This window comes from Astatotilapia calliptera, chromosome 23, assembly GCF_900246225.1.
Source record: "Astatotilapia calliptera chromosome 23, fAstCal1.2, whole genome shotgun sequence".
NCBI lineage: Eukaryota > Metazoa > Chordata > Actinopteri > Cichliformes > Cichlidae > Astatotilapia > Astatotilapia calliptera.
The window spans coordinates 24213397-24230878 of record NC_039323.1 but is presented as its reverse complement, the minus strand read 5'-3'; the positions used below and the strand labels follow the sequence as shown (position 1 = coordinate 24230878).

Sequence of the window (17482 nt, the reverse complement as noted above, 5' to 3'; positions counted from 1 at the left end):
TTTGCAGCTAGCAGGTTGTAATGCAGCCTTCAGTAATAGTAATAAATCACACAGCAATAGTACAGTCATGTAATTCTAAAAAGCATGACAATATATTAAGTAATCCAAAGTATTCAGAATACGTTACTCACATTAAAGTAACTTAACAGAGTATGTTACAAACTATATTTTGTGCCTGTAGTGGAAAACATTTTAAAAGTAACCTTCTCAACACTGTATATATAAAATATATAATTAATGTTACAGATGTTGGAAAAGGTTCTAATTGTACAAAAAAACAAAAACTGATCACTTTTAAATAATTTAAATTTACCAATACCCAGTACTTTATAAAAAGGGTTTTTCAATTTACAATAGGTCCTCACTTTATAAACAACAGTCCTATGTTTACAAAAAAAAAAAGAAGAAAAAAGGGAAAACCAAACATAATTTTATGAAAAATAATCCTCAATTTCTAAATAAAATATGGTCCTAGCGTTACAAAAAAAGTGTTTATTTGATAAACAGAGTATTTTGCAAAAATCACACCTTACACCAAAAAAAGCCCTCAACAAGGATACCTCTCAATTTTGAAAAAGTTATAATTTTACAAAAATTATCCCTATTTTTCAAAACTCAAGAAAAAAAAAAAGACTTTAAATAACAGCAATTTTTACATAAAGTGTGCACTTTATAGAAAAGCGTTCTCACTTTACTAAAACATTCACGCTTTTTAAAAAAGGCTCTTAACCTCATATTAAACAATGGCCATTATTTTACAAAAAGAAATGTCCAAAACTCCCCAGTTTTAAAACGGGGCTTCTCACTTTACAAAAAGAAACAGCGAAAAAAAAAGTCCTAATCTTATAAAACATGTATTTAAAAAAAAAAAAAGGGGGGGGGAGGGTTTACAAAAAACAGCTACACTTTTAAAAACACAACAGGTTTTTAAAAGTATCCTCACGCTGTAGAACTGGTCCTCACAGATGCCCAAGCGCAGACACACACACACACACCGCTCAAATTTAGGTCCTAAAGGGAAGCTGATGTGATCCTAAAAGGATTTGAACACTTTTTTTTTTTCATCCTCTGGCTCCATGACCAGCTTTAGCCTGTGCCCAAGTTAATTCCCAGTGTGTGTGTGTGTGTGTGTGTGTGTACATCAGTGGGAAGCACAGACTAATTCCACCCATGTAAATGTTGACCTGAGCTGGGTGGGGTGTTTGTGTGGTGACCGAGTGGGGAGGGGCTTTGCATGGAAAGCTGCAGTAGAAAATAAAAGCTACAGTTCCTGTCATCATCGTCTCCCTCTCACTGTCCCTCTGCCCTTTACTCCCCTTAATGTGGGAAACCAGAGGCCATAAATGGTACACGCACACACACACATGCACACGCACACACACGAGGAAACGGTAAAGGAGAGGGTGATGAGGCGGATGATTTCTGAAGATATTGGTCTGTGCCGCTCTGTGTTGGCACTGTGCACGTAAATAACTGTGTAAATGTCAAAGAAGTTCAAGTTCAAGGAAGAAAAGCTGAAGCTGAAACTGAAGCCGGGTTGTTTTTTGTTTTTTTGTTTTTAAAAACAGCAACAGGGCACAAATACAGACTGTGTGTTGTACCTGCAGCTCTGATCCGTCTGTTACTGTGACATTTTTGGAAATGGGCTCATTCATTATCTGGCAGAGAGCTACAGAAGATTGCTGACGCCATGACATCAGGAGAGTAAAAAAGAAACTAAATATAAGTATGATGGGCTGCAGTGGACGTTCTCATGGAGATAGAGATGCCGACACAAACACAACACAGGGATGGCACATTCACGGACATGCACGCGTACAGGTATGCAAAAGCCTGACCCTGATAGATAAATACTACACACACGCTAAACACACACACACACACACACACACACACACAAATAGCAGTCTATCCATCGCGTGTGTGATTCTCTGCTTGACGCATCGCGGCAACATTTTTCCCAGACACACTTTTATTTCAGTTTGGACTTTGGTCTGAGGGCGGCCTGGTCGCAGCCCGGTGTAATTTGCCATGAGAGAAGAAGACTTTGATCTACTGCAGCACTTTTCTTCTTCTTCTGTGGTTTCTGACTGTCCACTTCACCCAGCCTGGCTCAACACTGATTGCCCAGAAAAAATATTTTTTAAAAAAGCAGAAAATAGAGCTTCCACTGTGACCCTGATGTAACTTTCCATGAGTCATAATCGTACCTGACCTGGAGCTTTTCCACCGAATGAAACTGTGATTCTTTCCTGGTTTGTCCTTTTACACAAACAGCATCAACAAACAGGCTGCTTCCCTCCCCAAAAACAACCTGATGACACACAAGCAAGCCCTGCAGCATCTTCCCCGCACACTCACCTGAGACGGGAAATTTCCCCGAGAGCTATAAAAACTCCACGACATACAAGAAGGCATCTTTTAACACCTCTGGAGACAGTGGATCTTATTCACAGATAGACTGCGCGTATGAATGTTCGACCAAATCTGTGACTCATCTGTATTTTCTTACCACAGTTTGTTTGAACAAATGTAAAAACTTCCACAGACCATGCATACGCACAAGGGATGAAGGTCCAACAAATAGAATGAAATAAATAAATAAATACATAGAAGATGTTTAAGGTAAAATGCACAAAATACTGCCTGAAAAGCTGCAAGCGGAAGTTTTAATTTAATATACTTAGACTTTCTTTGGAAGATGTTCTAAAAGGTAACAACGTGGACCAAACACAGCATATCAGTACTGGGGTGATGATTTGGGCACCTTGCAGTCATTGAGTTGACCATAAATTCCTCTGTATACCAAAGTATTTTAGAGTCAAATGTGAGGATATCTGGGTCATGAAACAGGACAATGATCTGAACATAAAAGGATCAAGGTGCTGCAATGATCCAGTCAAAGTCCGGACCTCAACCTTACTTAAGATACACCAGCTAACATTAGCTCAGGGAGAAAAAAAAAAAGTCCACTTATCGCTAAAGTCATCCAAGGACGTCTCCTTGCACACCGCAGTTAGCCCATAAAACACTGATAATCCAGCTAATGGACACTGATTGGTCTTAAGGATTTACAACGGGACACATGGATTTCGATGGTGCTCGTTTTCAGATGATAAGTAGGCATCAGATATTAATTTAAGGTGCAACAGAAACGTCTGTGTGCATAAGAAGCAGTTAGTTGTAATGGCCAACAACGCTGCTGCTACTGTAAATCGAATCAGAGGATGCAGTAAAGTGAGTCATGATGCTGCAACATCCTTTTTACCACGACTGAAACCTGTAAAAACCCACATGTGTAGGTACCTCTGTAAATATGACCAAGTCCACTGCAAACTTTAGTGGTGATCCAACATCAAGTAAACACAGGGCTGATTTTTATAGGTTAAAAGTATTTGAAAAATCACTTTATGTAGAGGAGAACAGCGGGTCATGTCTTATGAGATGAATCATCAGTGATTTGGAAATTCTGAACACATTTTAATGCGTCTGTATCAATCATATAACAATATAACACCCACGGTGTGGGACGGAGAGATTTCACAGGTCTTTCCTCCCCACTGCTGTCAGACTCCATAATAAAGACTTTAACTGATCAAGCACACACATCCATACATATGCAATAATACTAAGTGCAATAATCCTTTCTGTCATCGTTGTATTTTTACTCAGTTGTATATAGTATTTGTATTTGTATTCTATTTTTATCTTATTGTATATTTATTTTATTTTATTCTACTGTATATAGTATTTTATTTTATTCTATTCTGTACAGTTGTGTACTGTATTTATTCTTATTGTATTCTAATTTTTGCCTCATAACTTTTGCACTGTCCACTTCCTGCTGTGACAAAACAAATTTCCCACGTGTGGGACTAATAAAGGTTATCTTATCTTATCTTATATATAGATATTTTGATCGACTCTAGTTCCCGTGAAGGAAGAAAGGACAGACAGACACTTTTTTTGTTGTTGTTGTTTTTTGGTTGGATAATTGACAAACAATGAACTGGAATAATACATTTATTCAGCTATTTTTTGTCTGAGTACTGCTCTGTTTGTAACACAGAAGACATTTAAATGTCTGAGACATCCAAAGGTTGAAACATTTGGATCCAAAAAAAAGTAACACAACCAGCTGTAACCTAATGGTTCAGTCTGTCCCTTAAAATTAAATATTTATTGATTTGCTTTCTTCCTTTTTACCACATACAGTATGACTAGTGTATTTGAAGGTGGACAAATGTCAAGGCAGCAGGGATGTGGGTATCAAAACTCAAATGGAAACTGTGTGAAAAACACACTGAAGTGTTAACATAATAAAAATATAAAAATAACCAGTCGTATCCGTCCTGAAAAATTCAACAGGTGCATCTGAAAACCCAGACCCCACACACACACACACACACACACACACACACACACACACACACACACACACAGTGGAGGTCAGAGGTCAGCATAGTAAGAGATGAGAAATTCCACACCTGAATACAGTGTACACACACACACACACACACACACACGGGGACTTAACCTCACCTCATCCTGATTGGCAGGAAGTGGCACACAGCGATTATTGAGCACGTCACACGGCTCAAGTTCCAGCGACCGCAGTGGTTTATCACAAGGAAGCTCACCACAGCAGGTTAATGACGAGGAACGGACCTCAAACTATAGGCTGCGTGCGTGCGTGCGTGCGTGCGTGCGTGCGTGCGTGCGTGCGTGCGTGCGTGCGTGCGTGCGTGTGCGTGTCCGTCCCATATGAAAAAGATATATATAAATCTTATAAAGTTTGTATCTGTCTTGTGTGAAACTTGTATGAAAAGCATACAAGAGTGAAAACAGATATAAGATCCCTTGAAAAATTATATAAATGAAACTTGTATGTTTTGGATACTTACTAAAACAATATATGAAAGTAATGAGAAAGTGGCCACTTTCATGAGTAAATCATATAAGTTTTTACGATTTCTTTTCCATGTGCGTGTGTGTGTGTGTGTGTGTGTGTGTGAGACCTCTCACCTTTGCAATGAAGTCTTCTCTGTGGGTGTGCTCCTCAAAAACATCTGTCTGCAGCCGTTCTGGGTTCAAAAAGACACACATCTGGATTATAATCATGATATCATGACACTCCACAGTGATCAGACTGAGGGGTCACAAAAGCAGTTAAAGCACTGCTAAACAGTTAGCAACCTATGGGGAGGTACCAAAAACTGCATTTCCGCTAATGTCCACTACAGGATGGCTCCACAAATGAGTGAGCACCCATAGGCTGTATCTCAATTCAGGGGCTGCATCCTTCGGCTCAAGTACACCGCGAAGGCCGGATCCTCCGAAAACCGAGAAGGCCGGAAGTGCGAGGCTGTGAAATGGGACGGTCTAGCCTTCAGATTTGCGTCACCAGCTGTCTCAATGGAGTTTAATAAACTCAGCCGTCTACTCCTTGCTCCGTAAAATATAACAGGACATTGGAGTAAATTCTCTACCATCTCACCATCCATCCATCCATCCAGTCGCTTCCGCTTATCCTTTTCAGGGTCGCGGGGAGTGCTGGAGCCTATCCCAGCTGTCATAGGGCGAAAGGCGGGGTACACCCTGGACAGGTCGCCAGTCTGTCACAGAGCCAACACATAGGGACAGACAACCATTCACACTCACATTCACTCTACCATCTCACACTTCTGTTTAATCAGTTTTCTGTTTGATGTTTATTCAGCTGTGTGAGAACTATAACTTATCTCAGCCAAACTGATTTACTTAGGAACAAATAAAAATAACATACAATAACTTTTTGAAGGTATCTAAGTGACTTATGTATCATGTTTAACCTGAGTAGCCAAAGAGCGGACAGAGTTTGAAAACTGCAAAAATACATTTTGTTCTCTATGAACAGTTTTCGAGTTCATGATAGCTGTGCAAAGGTGATTTTGGTTTTTTTATAACTCAGGTGATTAAATTATATTAAGGTTCAAAGTCATGGAGGCTGAATGTGATCATCAGCGTTTGTGTTGCCGGTCCCTTGTAGAGTAGATTAACGCATTTATCTGACAACTACAGCCTGGTGTAAGGTACAGACTGAGCTTATCATGGTGAACTAAAGCTAAAATAAATCTAAAACTGAAAAAAAATTTAAAAAACATTTAATTTAACTAAAAACAAAAACTAGACTTCAGAAAACACAAAATTGCACTGTACACCAAATTTAAATATGAATTAATGTGCCTTTGTTTTAAGACCTGTCCATAGCAGATCTTAAAATTAGACAAATACAAGCTCTGATGGACAACAACACACAAACCATCACACTAACTCATTCTTTATTCAGTAGAAAAAAAACTAACAAAAATGCAGACACAGTGAATAAAAAAGGCATCATTTAGTTTAAGACCTAATCGGTCTCTTACATCATTATGGAGGAATTTTGCCCAACTCTTATTTACAGCAGCCCCCACCTCAGCACTGGACCATTCTGTTACAGATTTGCTGCTGTGCTGTGGATCATTGTCCTGTTAAATGACCCAGTCGGAGCCAAGTTTTAGCTGCCGGACAGATGGCCTAACACCTGACTCCAAAATACTTTGGTATACAGAGGAGATGGTTGAAGCTGCCCATGTCCTTCGGCTGCAAAACAAGCCCAAATCATGACCCCTTCCTCCACCGTGCCAACCGTACAGTCTGAGATGGAGCTCTTGGGTTTTGTTTTGTTTTTTACAAGTTCACTGAGCATTGCACAGTCTGACCTTGGAGGGAATGTTTTCCACTTGTGGATTATCTTTTTCTTGCTGTTCCTTACTGTTCCTGCTATTGCTTCTTTACAGGTGCTCACACTCGCTAATGAGCAATGAATCAAATGCATTTGATTAGCAGCACCTGGCTGTTACGTATACTTGTTTTGTCTGCAAGCCGGGTTACGCAAACACACACCTGTAAAAACCCAATAGTATGCTGTTAAACTGCGCATACACTGAATGTTGATTGGTTGACAAATGAGCTGGAAAAGGAAAGGGTGCAAACATTTCTCAATTTGAGAGTTCACCAGGAACTGCAGTGGACACCTTTCATTCTTTTTTAACATTCTGTTTCACTTCAGCTCTTGGGCCAACACAGTACAAGTGAGGCCCACACACTGGCTGCACCCCATAATTTGGACACTGCCCCCATCTGCGTATTTAGTTTGTCCACACACTGTTTCTGCATTTTGCTTAGATGTTGTTAGATTAATTACAGCGCAGCTTGCTAACTAATATGTTTGCTTCCGACTTCAACACACCAGCCCAAAAACCAGTGGGTAATGTGATGGTGGATTCCTCCAGCTTTCACCAGGTGCATATCACAATCCCATTACAACAGACAAGGAAGTGTTGCTGGAAATGCTGCGACCTTACAAACAGCCTCTGTACCTCTGCTGAGCGTGGCTCCATTCTCTCTGTAGTCCTGGATCTCAGCGTCCTTCCTCACCAGCAGACCTCCCAGCTGCTCCACCTGCCGCTGCAGCAGGCGACTCATCGTCAGCAGGGGGCGCACCAGCTGAATGCACACCTGAAGAAACACACAAAACAGTCAGACAGCCCAGCCGCCACGATTAGGGTTTAAAAAAGAAATCTGAAAGGTAAGGACGTACCAAAGCTACTGGTGCAGGGGTGCAGTGAAACTCCCAGTAGAAAGGGAGTCCTGCCAGCTCGCTCTTCAGCCTCATGTTGATGCTACCGTCTTCCTGTCTCGTCAGAGAGATCTGAACCTCGTTTTCAGTCTGGCTGCCGACTCCCGCCAGGCAGGGCTTAACCACCTCACACAGGTGAGTGAAGAAGGCTTTTACTGGGGCTCGCAAACGCCTGTTAAGCTCCTGATGATGGAGAACAAGAATGTATTCATCAAACACGGGTTTTTGCTCATCTGGCTTTTAAGAACAGTAAGAATAAAGATTTCCTGCTAAGTAAATTCCACAAGGCCTCGCAGGTTATCTGTTCACATTTGTGCATACATGTGCTCTGCTCTGGATGACTGCTGTGTCCATCCTCTCCTCCCACACACAGTGCATGTCGGTGAGCAGGATATGGTACGCCGTCTCACCGAACCAGCTCTTGGCCAGGAGCTGGCACCCACTGATGCTCACGGGAAGCCAGGGACGCCGGAAGAGGATGTCCTCAGCAGGTGCTCCGCTTCCCTCCATCAGGGAAAACAGGACGAAAGAGCTACTTAAAGGCAGGGTGGAGATGTTGTATTGTCATTATTATTGTTAGCATTATTGTTGTTATTATTATTAATATTATTCGTATTCCAACTCTTACAACAAAATGTTGCTTTGATATTATAAAAAGGGTTGCACTAAAAACAGTAATTAAAACAACAGCAAAGTATTTTCTTTCACAATAAAAGCACCTATTATCACAGGACTCGTAGCCATATTTGTCGGTCAAAGCAAGCAGGAGCTGCTGTTTCTGAAAGTGAATGCCAGTGAACACATGGTCTAATTTCATTTTATATCAAAAATGTTTTCTAATCACTCACCTCCGAGGAATGCGCCCCCAAAAGCCTGGGCTGAGCTCTGCTGAAGCCGCGTTTTATAGACGCAGAGCTGGCCGCATAATCACGGCACTGCAGGAGGTTCAGACCGCAGTGGCAGCTCCTGTTTTCGGGGAAGGAAGTCGAGTGTTTCTCGTCAGTAAGTCATTAGAAACACACTACACAACACAGAGGTTGACTCAGGATCATTAAGAAAACTCAAAAACACCAAATCAGTCACTTTATGACACCAGTTTACACCGAAAGGACGGTGGACGCACATGCCAGCGGTTTTCTCGGTTGTGTCGTCCAAACTCCGTTCAAAAAATTAGGAATTTAAAATCCCACTGCTCCTTATCACACACTGGTAGGAGTCATCGTGTTATTTTAGAGCATACACACATGAGTAGCAGCTACTCTTTAACTCGGTAACCATCTAGCCTGTATTATAATTAACATAGCATTTCCAGAGACTTAAACACGCAGCGATCATTGTTAGAAATCAAAGACGAAGCATGAAGAAAAATATAAAAATAAAGACACTGAACACGAGTGTTAAAAAGAAATGTGTGTTGCTAGGTGTATTCATAAAATAAAAGGGATTATAGACGTGGTTTTTCTCACCCTTTTGAGCGTATAACCTAGTAACAAATGACCAGAAAACCAAACTATATTTAAAAATCGAACATTTTTTAGGTTTCAACGTTTCTCATAAAATATAATGGATATTTAGTTTATAACAAACTTCAGTTTACATCGATAGTTCAAATTTTTTAACTCGGCAACAATCTACACGATACTAGAAACAAATTTACTACAAAATGTTTCACTTTTAGCTCTGAATTGACAGACTTCAAGGTCTGGTACTCAAGGTGTAAGTTAAGCTAATTTTTTGTGTCTCTACAGTTGTAAACGCGCTAAAGTGAAGTTCGGTTATTCTAACCCGACAGCTCCTAACACACATAGAGACACTGAGAAAAACGGTATTTTAAACGTACTAAAGCTTACAACAACACACGCTGCTGCTCCGCAGTCGGTTCCTGTTGACAGTTAAGAATTCCAACACCGACGACAAACAGCGGCGCTTTTAAAAGGTTCCGCCAGTCTCGAAATAAATAAAACTCAGCCTCTTAAAAGTTACCAGTATTTTTTTTTTTATTTCATGCACCCGTTAAACACTTAATATACTTCATAACAGTGAAATTTAAATGTTTCGTATTAGCTTTTATCAAGTTTTATATTTTGGATTTTTTTAATGTGCATATTTTTGAAATTCCTTTTTCTGTAAAAAAAAAAAAAACAACGAAACAGTATGGCGGATTAGACATCAGTCCCGAACTGCGTTCCTCATTTATAATCGGCCATTAATGTGTAATGGTAGATTGGCTTCTGGTCCTTCCCTCATTTACCGACACATAAGACTCTCTGTAGCAAACGCATAACCAACCACGAAGGGACTCGAACCCTCAATCTTCTGATCCGAAGTCAGACGCCTTATCCATTAGGCCACATGGTCTTCGATAACGTAGCCTGGACAGAGGCCAGATGACGTCAGCTGGAAGTCCTGGTGATTCACTATCTGAAATAGTGTCACTTTTCTCTCATTTATCACTCTCTACAACAGTGGTTCTCAAACTTTTCACAACGAGTACCACCTCATAAAATACATGGCTCTTAAAGTACCACCCTTATGACCTACATTAAAGTACAGTAGTATAGGCCTATTTAACACCATATACAGTTTACACAAGACAATTTTATTTCTTATATGAATATTATTTATTTTAACTGCCATAGTGCTAATAATAACAACTGTACTGCATTAAAACATTCACAGAAGGTGGGATATCCAGTCTATAAGTGATGATGTATGAACCCTGCTTCCGGGTCCAAATTACTTTGCTTTTATTAAGGCTGTTGTGTTTTATCATGTTTAATGCTTTGTATCTTGTTCTATTTAATCTGAACAAGCCCCTTAAAAAAGGCAGTGATCACTGTTGGCCTCTCGCGGTTTTTATTACCACTATTCATCGGCAGCACGTTTTATAGCTCAGTTTTTAAAACCTTACGATGTAGCTACAGCCCTTCTGCTACAGCTCTTGAGGTTGTGACTCCTGTCTAAATCAGTTGGCGCAGCATGTCCAACAAATGTGACGTGAAACTGTGAATGAAAACAAAACTAAGGCTTTAAAGGATATTTATGTTGGTTTTGCATCTTTAGTAGTCTCAGTTGATTGGAGGTCCAGAATAGATCCACTAGTCTTTGTTCAGTGAAATCCTGGAAAACAAAAACTGTTGTTTGACCACTCTTCGTACAGGTTGGTTAGCTCAGGTGGGTAGAGCATGGTGCTGAAACAGCCACGGTCATGGGTTCAAGCCCCATACTGACCACTAAAGTGCATGAGTGAGCTCAGGTATGTAGTAGCTGAGTTCACTTGAGCACATTTCTTATTACCAATTGGGCTTCATTAACAAGAAATAGCAAAAAAGAAGTCAGAAATATTCCACATAAGTGCTTTTATACCTAACACGGGCTTTCCTAAAAACAATAACAGCAGTGTCAGCTGACAAGGAATATAAATGTCTGCTTCAACCTCTATCTGCACAGCTCATCAGCTGAACTCTACAGCTGGCTTCAGATCAGACGATTCAGGCCACGAGTCAGATAACTAGAATATGGTGCTGATAACACACAAGGTTATGGGTTCAATCGCCATACCCGCTGTTTAAGCGTTTCCTGGGTAACAAACAAGTTTCATAATCCCATTCTTAAAAGAGTCCTTTAGATAACATTTTAGGGTCAGGGATAGCTCAGTAGGTAGAGTGGTGGCCCCATGATTGGAATGTCAGGGGTTTGATTCCCCTGAACAGCTACCCTGAGGTACCCCTCAGCAAGGTGCCATCCCTACACACTGTGCCCAATGGCTGCCCACTGCTTCACTGAGTGAATGGGTTGAGAGGAATTTCCCCACAGGGATCAATAAAGTACACTTTCTTTCTAATAAATTCTCTTATAGTTAAAAAAAAAATGCAGTTCTGTGCAAAAAGCCACCCCTCATTTATCTGTACTTTCATTCCAAGGGGCCAGACTGTCTTCCATTTTTTGCTTCACAGTGATCTATTGATTACTAAAGAATTTGTTATAAAATGCACCTAACTCAAGGGAGGAACCAGTGTTGTGTTTACACATGTGAAAAAAAACTGGGGGTGGACTGAAAAAAAAATTCTTCACATGAAGTAATGATTTTGAGTGAAAAGCAGCTAAAATAGTTAAAACAAAGTTTTATTTATTTATTCAAGTGATCAATCATTAAGAAAAATGTGCTTTATATTAACTGAATGCATATTAAAACATGTGAGAAACATTTACTCTCTAGCAACCGCCTCACACAAACACACCGGCGCTGACCGTGTGGATTTGAAACACAGGGAGAGGTCACGTCCAGCCTGCATGTCCACTGCTGTCACAGACACGGAATATTTTAAAAACCCCGTTAAAGTTTGTGCTGTCACCAGGCTGTCCGTGATGGTGAGTAAGAGACGGGAATGTAAATGTGCATGTAGCTTCACTCGGCTAGCAGAGTGGTCACGTTAAAGTGAGCAACACGTGGAAGTTTTCAGCCATGTGGATTTTTTTTTTTAAAAAAATACTTTGTCATGTCATTCATTCAGCACAGCTGTCCAGCTCTTTCAAATGCAGATAAAAATAACGTGTTTTTCCCAGTGTGGAGCTCACTTTCTTTAACCACAGCACCGGAAACAAACTTCAGGTTCCCATTTGCGCCACATGATATATAAACCAAAACAAAAAAAACGGACTCTAATGATATTTTATATCTGGATCTGGATCTTGTCAAGTGCCTAAATGCACTGAGCTGCTGCCATCTGATTGGTTGATTATACAGTTGTGTGAACATGCTGATGGTTTTGTTTTTTGTGTAGAATAAGCTTTGCATATTTAACAAAATCATGCGAAATTTAAATGTCACCTTGTACGTACGTTAAGAAGTTTGTAATGCCGTGAAAACAAGTGCAGAGTGCAGGCTTTTGTTATCTGCCCTGTTGAAGCACATTTTAATATGCTTGACCACTATTTTGAGTTATTATTTGTTTTATTTATGGGGATATAGTACATTTGTTTTATTCATTTCATTGTTCAGTAAAATTATTTTAAATGTTTAGTCAAAGGTTTATGATTTGTTTCTGGTTTGTAAAAGAATAAACTGTATAGTTTTAAATAGCTCTATATAGCATTATTAGTGAATTGAACTTAAGATCAATCTGTTGATCTTGCAGAGATGTGACGTGATATTTTATATCTTTATAGGATACTTTTTATATGTTATCAATACACACTATAGTTGTAAGAATCATAGTCACCTCCATCAAAGAGCGGATGTGTTTGTTAGCGTGTGCTTCATTCTGTTTGCAAACACAACAGCTGGAAAAGATTTGAATGAACTTTGATCATACTTTGTAGGGCTGCAGAGTAGATATTGTGGTTTCTGTTCCTCTACCTCTCAGACATTTAATTGGTCACTTTTGCTATTGAAACTGTGGGAGCGGCTAAAAGAAGCTTTAATCATAAACAACATTCTGGTCCACACTCTGTACCAGTCAGTGGGAGTACTGGATGTGTGGGCATACAGTGGGTACGCTGCTCAGATCAAACAGTCTGCCCAACATTTCACAGCAATACTGGGGCCCACAATGGGCAGTTCACAGTGCCCAAAGTGCAACCATGTGGTTGCTGGGGAAATGTCGTCTGGCATTAATATAAGGACACAAAAGTGAGCCAGGAGCTTTGTGGCATAGGTTTTCATGGCTGAGCAGCTCCTGTAGGTGGGATGTGGATGTTACCCAGTATGTTTGTCCATACACACTCATTAGCCACTGGCATTAGTTTGGACCTGATGTTGTCTCCAGAGCTGTCTTAACTTGTTGTGGCACAGATTCAACAAGAAACCAGTTTGAGATCATTTGAGCTCCGAGACAAGGTGTGTTATCCTGCTAGAAGCAGCCATCACTAAATCAGTATCAATTTCTTCTATTGTCCACTTTTGATGAGCCTGTGTGAATTCTAGCCTCAGTTTCTTTTCATGAGCAGTGAAATAGGTGTATCCAATAAAGTGGCCTATGATTGTAGCATAGCTACAATATATATTCACATTATGACATCTAAATTTTGCATGGTTTTATTAAATATGCAATTTTCACATCAGATCAGATTTGACATATTTAACACGTGTTATGTCTCGTATGATCTCTGACAAGTGTGCCTCTATGAGGCTATAAGAAAGACTCTAAAGGTGGGCAGTTGCCAGTTTTTTGGTCATCAGAGGAAAACAGAACATGTTTTTCTAAAAATACATATTTATTTAATAAGACTTAGACAGATAATTGTAATGATAAATTGAAATAAGAGTAAAGTGTATAAAGTCATAACAGCACCCTGTCTGTGTCACTCATACACAATCTTAGTGTCCGGGTTTAGTTGAACCAGGAGAGGGCGACATTGCTCTTCTTATGTATGATTTCCATGTATTTCTTACAATATCAGTCACAAGGGACCATTCTAGTGCCATTCTACCAAAATAAACAAATGCCACCTCGGGGGAATCTGAAGTCGTGTGCAGTGCTGTGGTTAAAGACTTGAGTGCTGCAACTGAAATATGTATAACACTTTCCTCATCTACATTTAAAACAGCTGCAAAAAGACATGTGCACTGAATGAAGAGGTCTTTAGGCTACGTTCACACTGCAGGCGAAAGCGCATCAAATCCGACTTTTTTGGTCGGACACTCTGAAGAGCACAAATCCAGTATTTTCATATCCGATCTGGGCCACTTTCGTATGTGGTACTGAATCGAATACATATCTGATGTTTCAGAAAGCGACTGCTATTTGAATGGTCACGTCGCACTAAATCCGTCTTTTACGTCACTGACACAAGACAGACGCCATCAGCGCCGGAGAAGACAAACGAGAAAGCATGAAGAGCGAGTCAATGGACAGAAACTGAGGTTGTGAGTCTGTGCAGAAATTGCTAGACTGTTGCAACAACACCTACTAGCTCTGTAGCCGCCATTTTTACTTCCGTAAACAGACCGCGTTATGTGTGACGTCTTCTTTTGCGCATGCGGGCCACTTTGAGGTCCGTGAACCGTTCACACCAATGGTTGGTTCACACTAGAGCGCATTTGGTGTCACATTTTATTTGTAGTGTGAACAACCAGACAAAAAAAATCCGATTTGATCAAAAAAATCGGAATTGAGCATTAAGACCTGCAGTGTGAACGAAGCCTTAGATCTGATGACATATGGAATAGCATTTCATTAGCACAGAAACATTGAAGGGGTCTTCAAACAGCTGGAGGAAAGCATCCACTTGCTTGTTTAAGAAGCTACAAACAGCAGAGGAGAGTGATGGGAGAATAAAATAATTTTTAAAAATGCTTCGATGGCCACGTCAGATGGGTGCTTCTGAATCCTGTGCAGCTGTGTGACTTATTAGTGAGATTTCAGAAATGCTTAAAACCTTAACTGAAATGGACATAATAAGGCATGGAAGTTTGTTTCTGTCAATATGTTTTATCAGTTTAAAAATAAAAATTAAATTAATGATTTAATGGTAAATCATTTAAAAATAAAATAGTTTAAAAATAAAATACAAGCACAAAGTAACACAGAAACATTGATATATCTATATCTCATTAAAAGATAAGTAAATGTAAACTTTTTGATGCATTTTAATGGTATATTAATTTATTCAGTAGTGTCAGTTTATAATGGGTGTGTGGGTCTCCTGTAATATTGACGTTCAGGGGCGGTCTTAGACTGTTTGGTGCCCTGGGCGAACACCCCCTCTGGCTTTGTCTAGGGTTTATTTCTGGGATTTCACACAACCCAGGATTCAAATCATGAACACATAATGGGCTTGGATTTACAACTTTATGAATGAAATGTGCTCTATTTGGAAGCAGCCGCCCCCCCCCCCCCTCCCCTTTCAATGGGTTGTCTGTGAGACTTTAAATCATCAAACTGTAAATTATAAATTTTAAATTGTTATTGATCCCTTTACCACTAGTCATAAAGTGTATATTTATTGTCTTACTCTTTTTGTATTTATTGTTTGTGTTCTTGCACTGCTGTAACTGGAGCCTTGTCATCTCGTCTCTATATACTGTACTGTACCTGAAAGTAAGAGCTCGTTTAGACTCTATTCTGTGAACAGGCTACCTCCCACGAATATGTGAATTCTTCTGTGAAAGAAGTCTTGATGCATCATCCAGGAAAGTAAATCTCCAAAAGTTGATTCTGTTCATCTGGACGTAGCGTTTTGTGGGAGAAATGTTTCATCACTCATCCAAGTGACTGCAGGTGTCCCCAAATCATATAAACAGTACATTTGCATAATGACTGAAACCAGCCCACTGAAGGAACAACGGGCTGGGAGGTCAGTTCCTTGATCTTAATTATGCAAATTCTCATGACCATTGACCAACAACCACTGACCAAAACCCACTGATCAATGGCCATGAGTACCATTCACAGAGAGTTGGGGAATGGCTGCAATCACAGCATTGTAAGATGGCGAAAAAATGTACCCTTAGGCCCCCTCCTCGATTCAGAGATGGTCTTTCCCTTTTCACGGAAATGGCCTCCTTGACTCCCTGCTCAAACCAGCGTTCCTCCCTGTCCAGGATGTGCACATCCTCATCCTTGAAAGAGTGTCCACTGGCCTGTAGGTGTGACTAGACTGCAGAGTCCTGGCCTGACGAGGTAGCTCCTCTGTGTTGTGCCATCCGCTTCGCCAGAGGTTGTTTGGTTTCCCCGATGTATAAATCCTGGCAATCCTCCTGGCACTTAACAGCGTACACTATGTTACTCTGTTTGTGTTGGGGGACCCGATCCTTGGGGTGGACCAATTTTTGGTGCAGCGTGTTTTTGGGTTTAAAAGCCACAGAGGAAAAAATGCGCCTCAACTGTTCCGATACTCCTGACACATATGGGATCACTACAGGCTGATCACTTGGGCAGCGGTCGTCCTTCTCTCCTGGATCAGCTGGAGCTTTCCTTAGGTGCCTTTCCAGCTTTGAGAAAAGTCCAGCTGGGATAACCACATTTACTCAGGGCCTTCTTGATGTGCCGTTCTTCTGCCTCCCTGGCCACTGTGTCTGTGGGGATGGTGTTCGCTCTGTGTTGTAGCGTCCTGATGACGCCCAGTTTGTGCTCGAGGATATTGAGAGTCAAACCTTAAATACTGATCCGTATGCGTAGGTTTACGGTACACGTCAGCTTTTAGATGTGCATGTGCATAACTCAAGTGTCATCTTATCAACATGTTATGTGGTCTTCAATGTTTTTTTTCTTCTATTTCTGGCAGATACAGACATTTAATTTAAAGTCTTGATGTTGCATCTGTCTACATACTGTTAGTTACTAACGCTAATGAGCTGTTGTGTTTTATTTTGGACTGGGTTTACACAAATGCTCACTGAATGTGTTGGCAATAAAAGAAATTTAAAATAATAAGTTGGATGTACTTAATTCATTTGTGTGGAACCTGTTGACAAAATAAATTTATGTAAAACTAATTAGTAAAGCACAAGGTGGCTGAAAATATAATATTTGAATTAATCTAACTTAAATTTAACATTTTACTGCCACAAATAAGAAATGTGTTGAAGTAACTAATCGAAACTATCTAACCTGTAAATATATCATCTATGTTCATACAACATAACTTGATTTAGGTAGTCTTAAATATCTGTTGTTAATCTTAAGTAGTTTTTTAAAATTAGATGAACTAAACATTTTTGCTTTAAACTAACACAATGCAATTTCATGGAACCTGTTGACAAAATAATTTTAATTAAAGTCAACTTTTCATTTTTTTGAGTGCAAGCAGTCGGTCCAGCTGACTTTCTTGAGGCACTGAGGGCAGTTTGAGTGCATTACAGCAGACTGATCTTCT

General features: G+C 40.1%; 1 protein-coding gene and 2 non-coding genes across 5 annotated transcripts in view; 1 reads left to right on the top strand and 2 right to left on the bottom strand.

Annotated features, from left to right (window-relative positions):
- Window positions 1–9574, bottom strand: part of nhej1 (nonhomologous end-joining factor 1) — a 29406-nt gene extending 19832 nt beyond the window's left edge. The window contains exons 1-6 of one of the 3 annotated variants that reach the window (XM_026158690.1): window positions 9504–9574; window positions 8512–8629; window positions 7985–8198; window positions 7625–7846; window positions 7404–7542; window positions 5026–5084 (exon numbers count right to left, since the gene is read on the bottom strand). In XM_026158690.1, coding sequence (XP_026014475.1) covers window positions 5026–5084; window positions 7404–7542; window positions 7625–7846; window positions 7985–8173 — 609 coding nt within the window. In that variant the 5' untranslated portion in view covers window positions 8174–8198; window positions 8512–8629; window positions 9504–9574. The remainder of the gene's footprint in view (window positions 1–5025; window positions 5085–7403; window positions 7543–7624; window positions 7847–7984; window positions 8199–8511; window positions 8630–9503) is intronic. The other 2 variants (XM_026158689.1, XM_026158691.1) reach the window with 2 other exon arrangements.
- A 374-nt stretch (window positions 9575–9948) lies between these two features.
- Window positions 9949–10021, bottom strand: trnar-ucg (transfer RNA arginine (anticodon UCG)). Its single transcript has one exon. It is a non-coding gene; the product is annotated as a tRNA-Arg (tRNA).
- An 801-nt stretch (window positions 10022–10822) lies between these two features.
- Window positions 10823–10896, top strand: trnaf-gaa (transfer RNA phenylalanine (anticodon GAA)). The gene has a single exon. It is a non-coding gene; the product is annotated as a tRNA-Phe (tRNA).
- Window positions 10897–17482: the final 6586 nt, after the last annotated feature.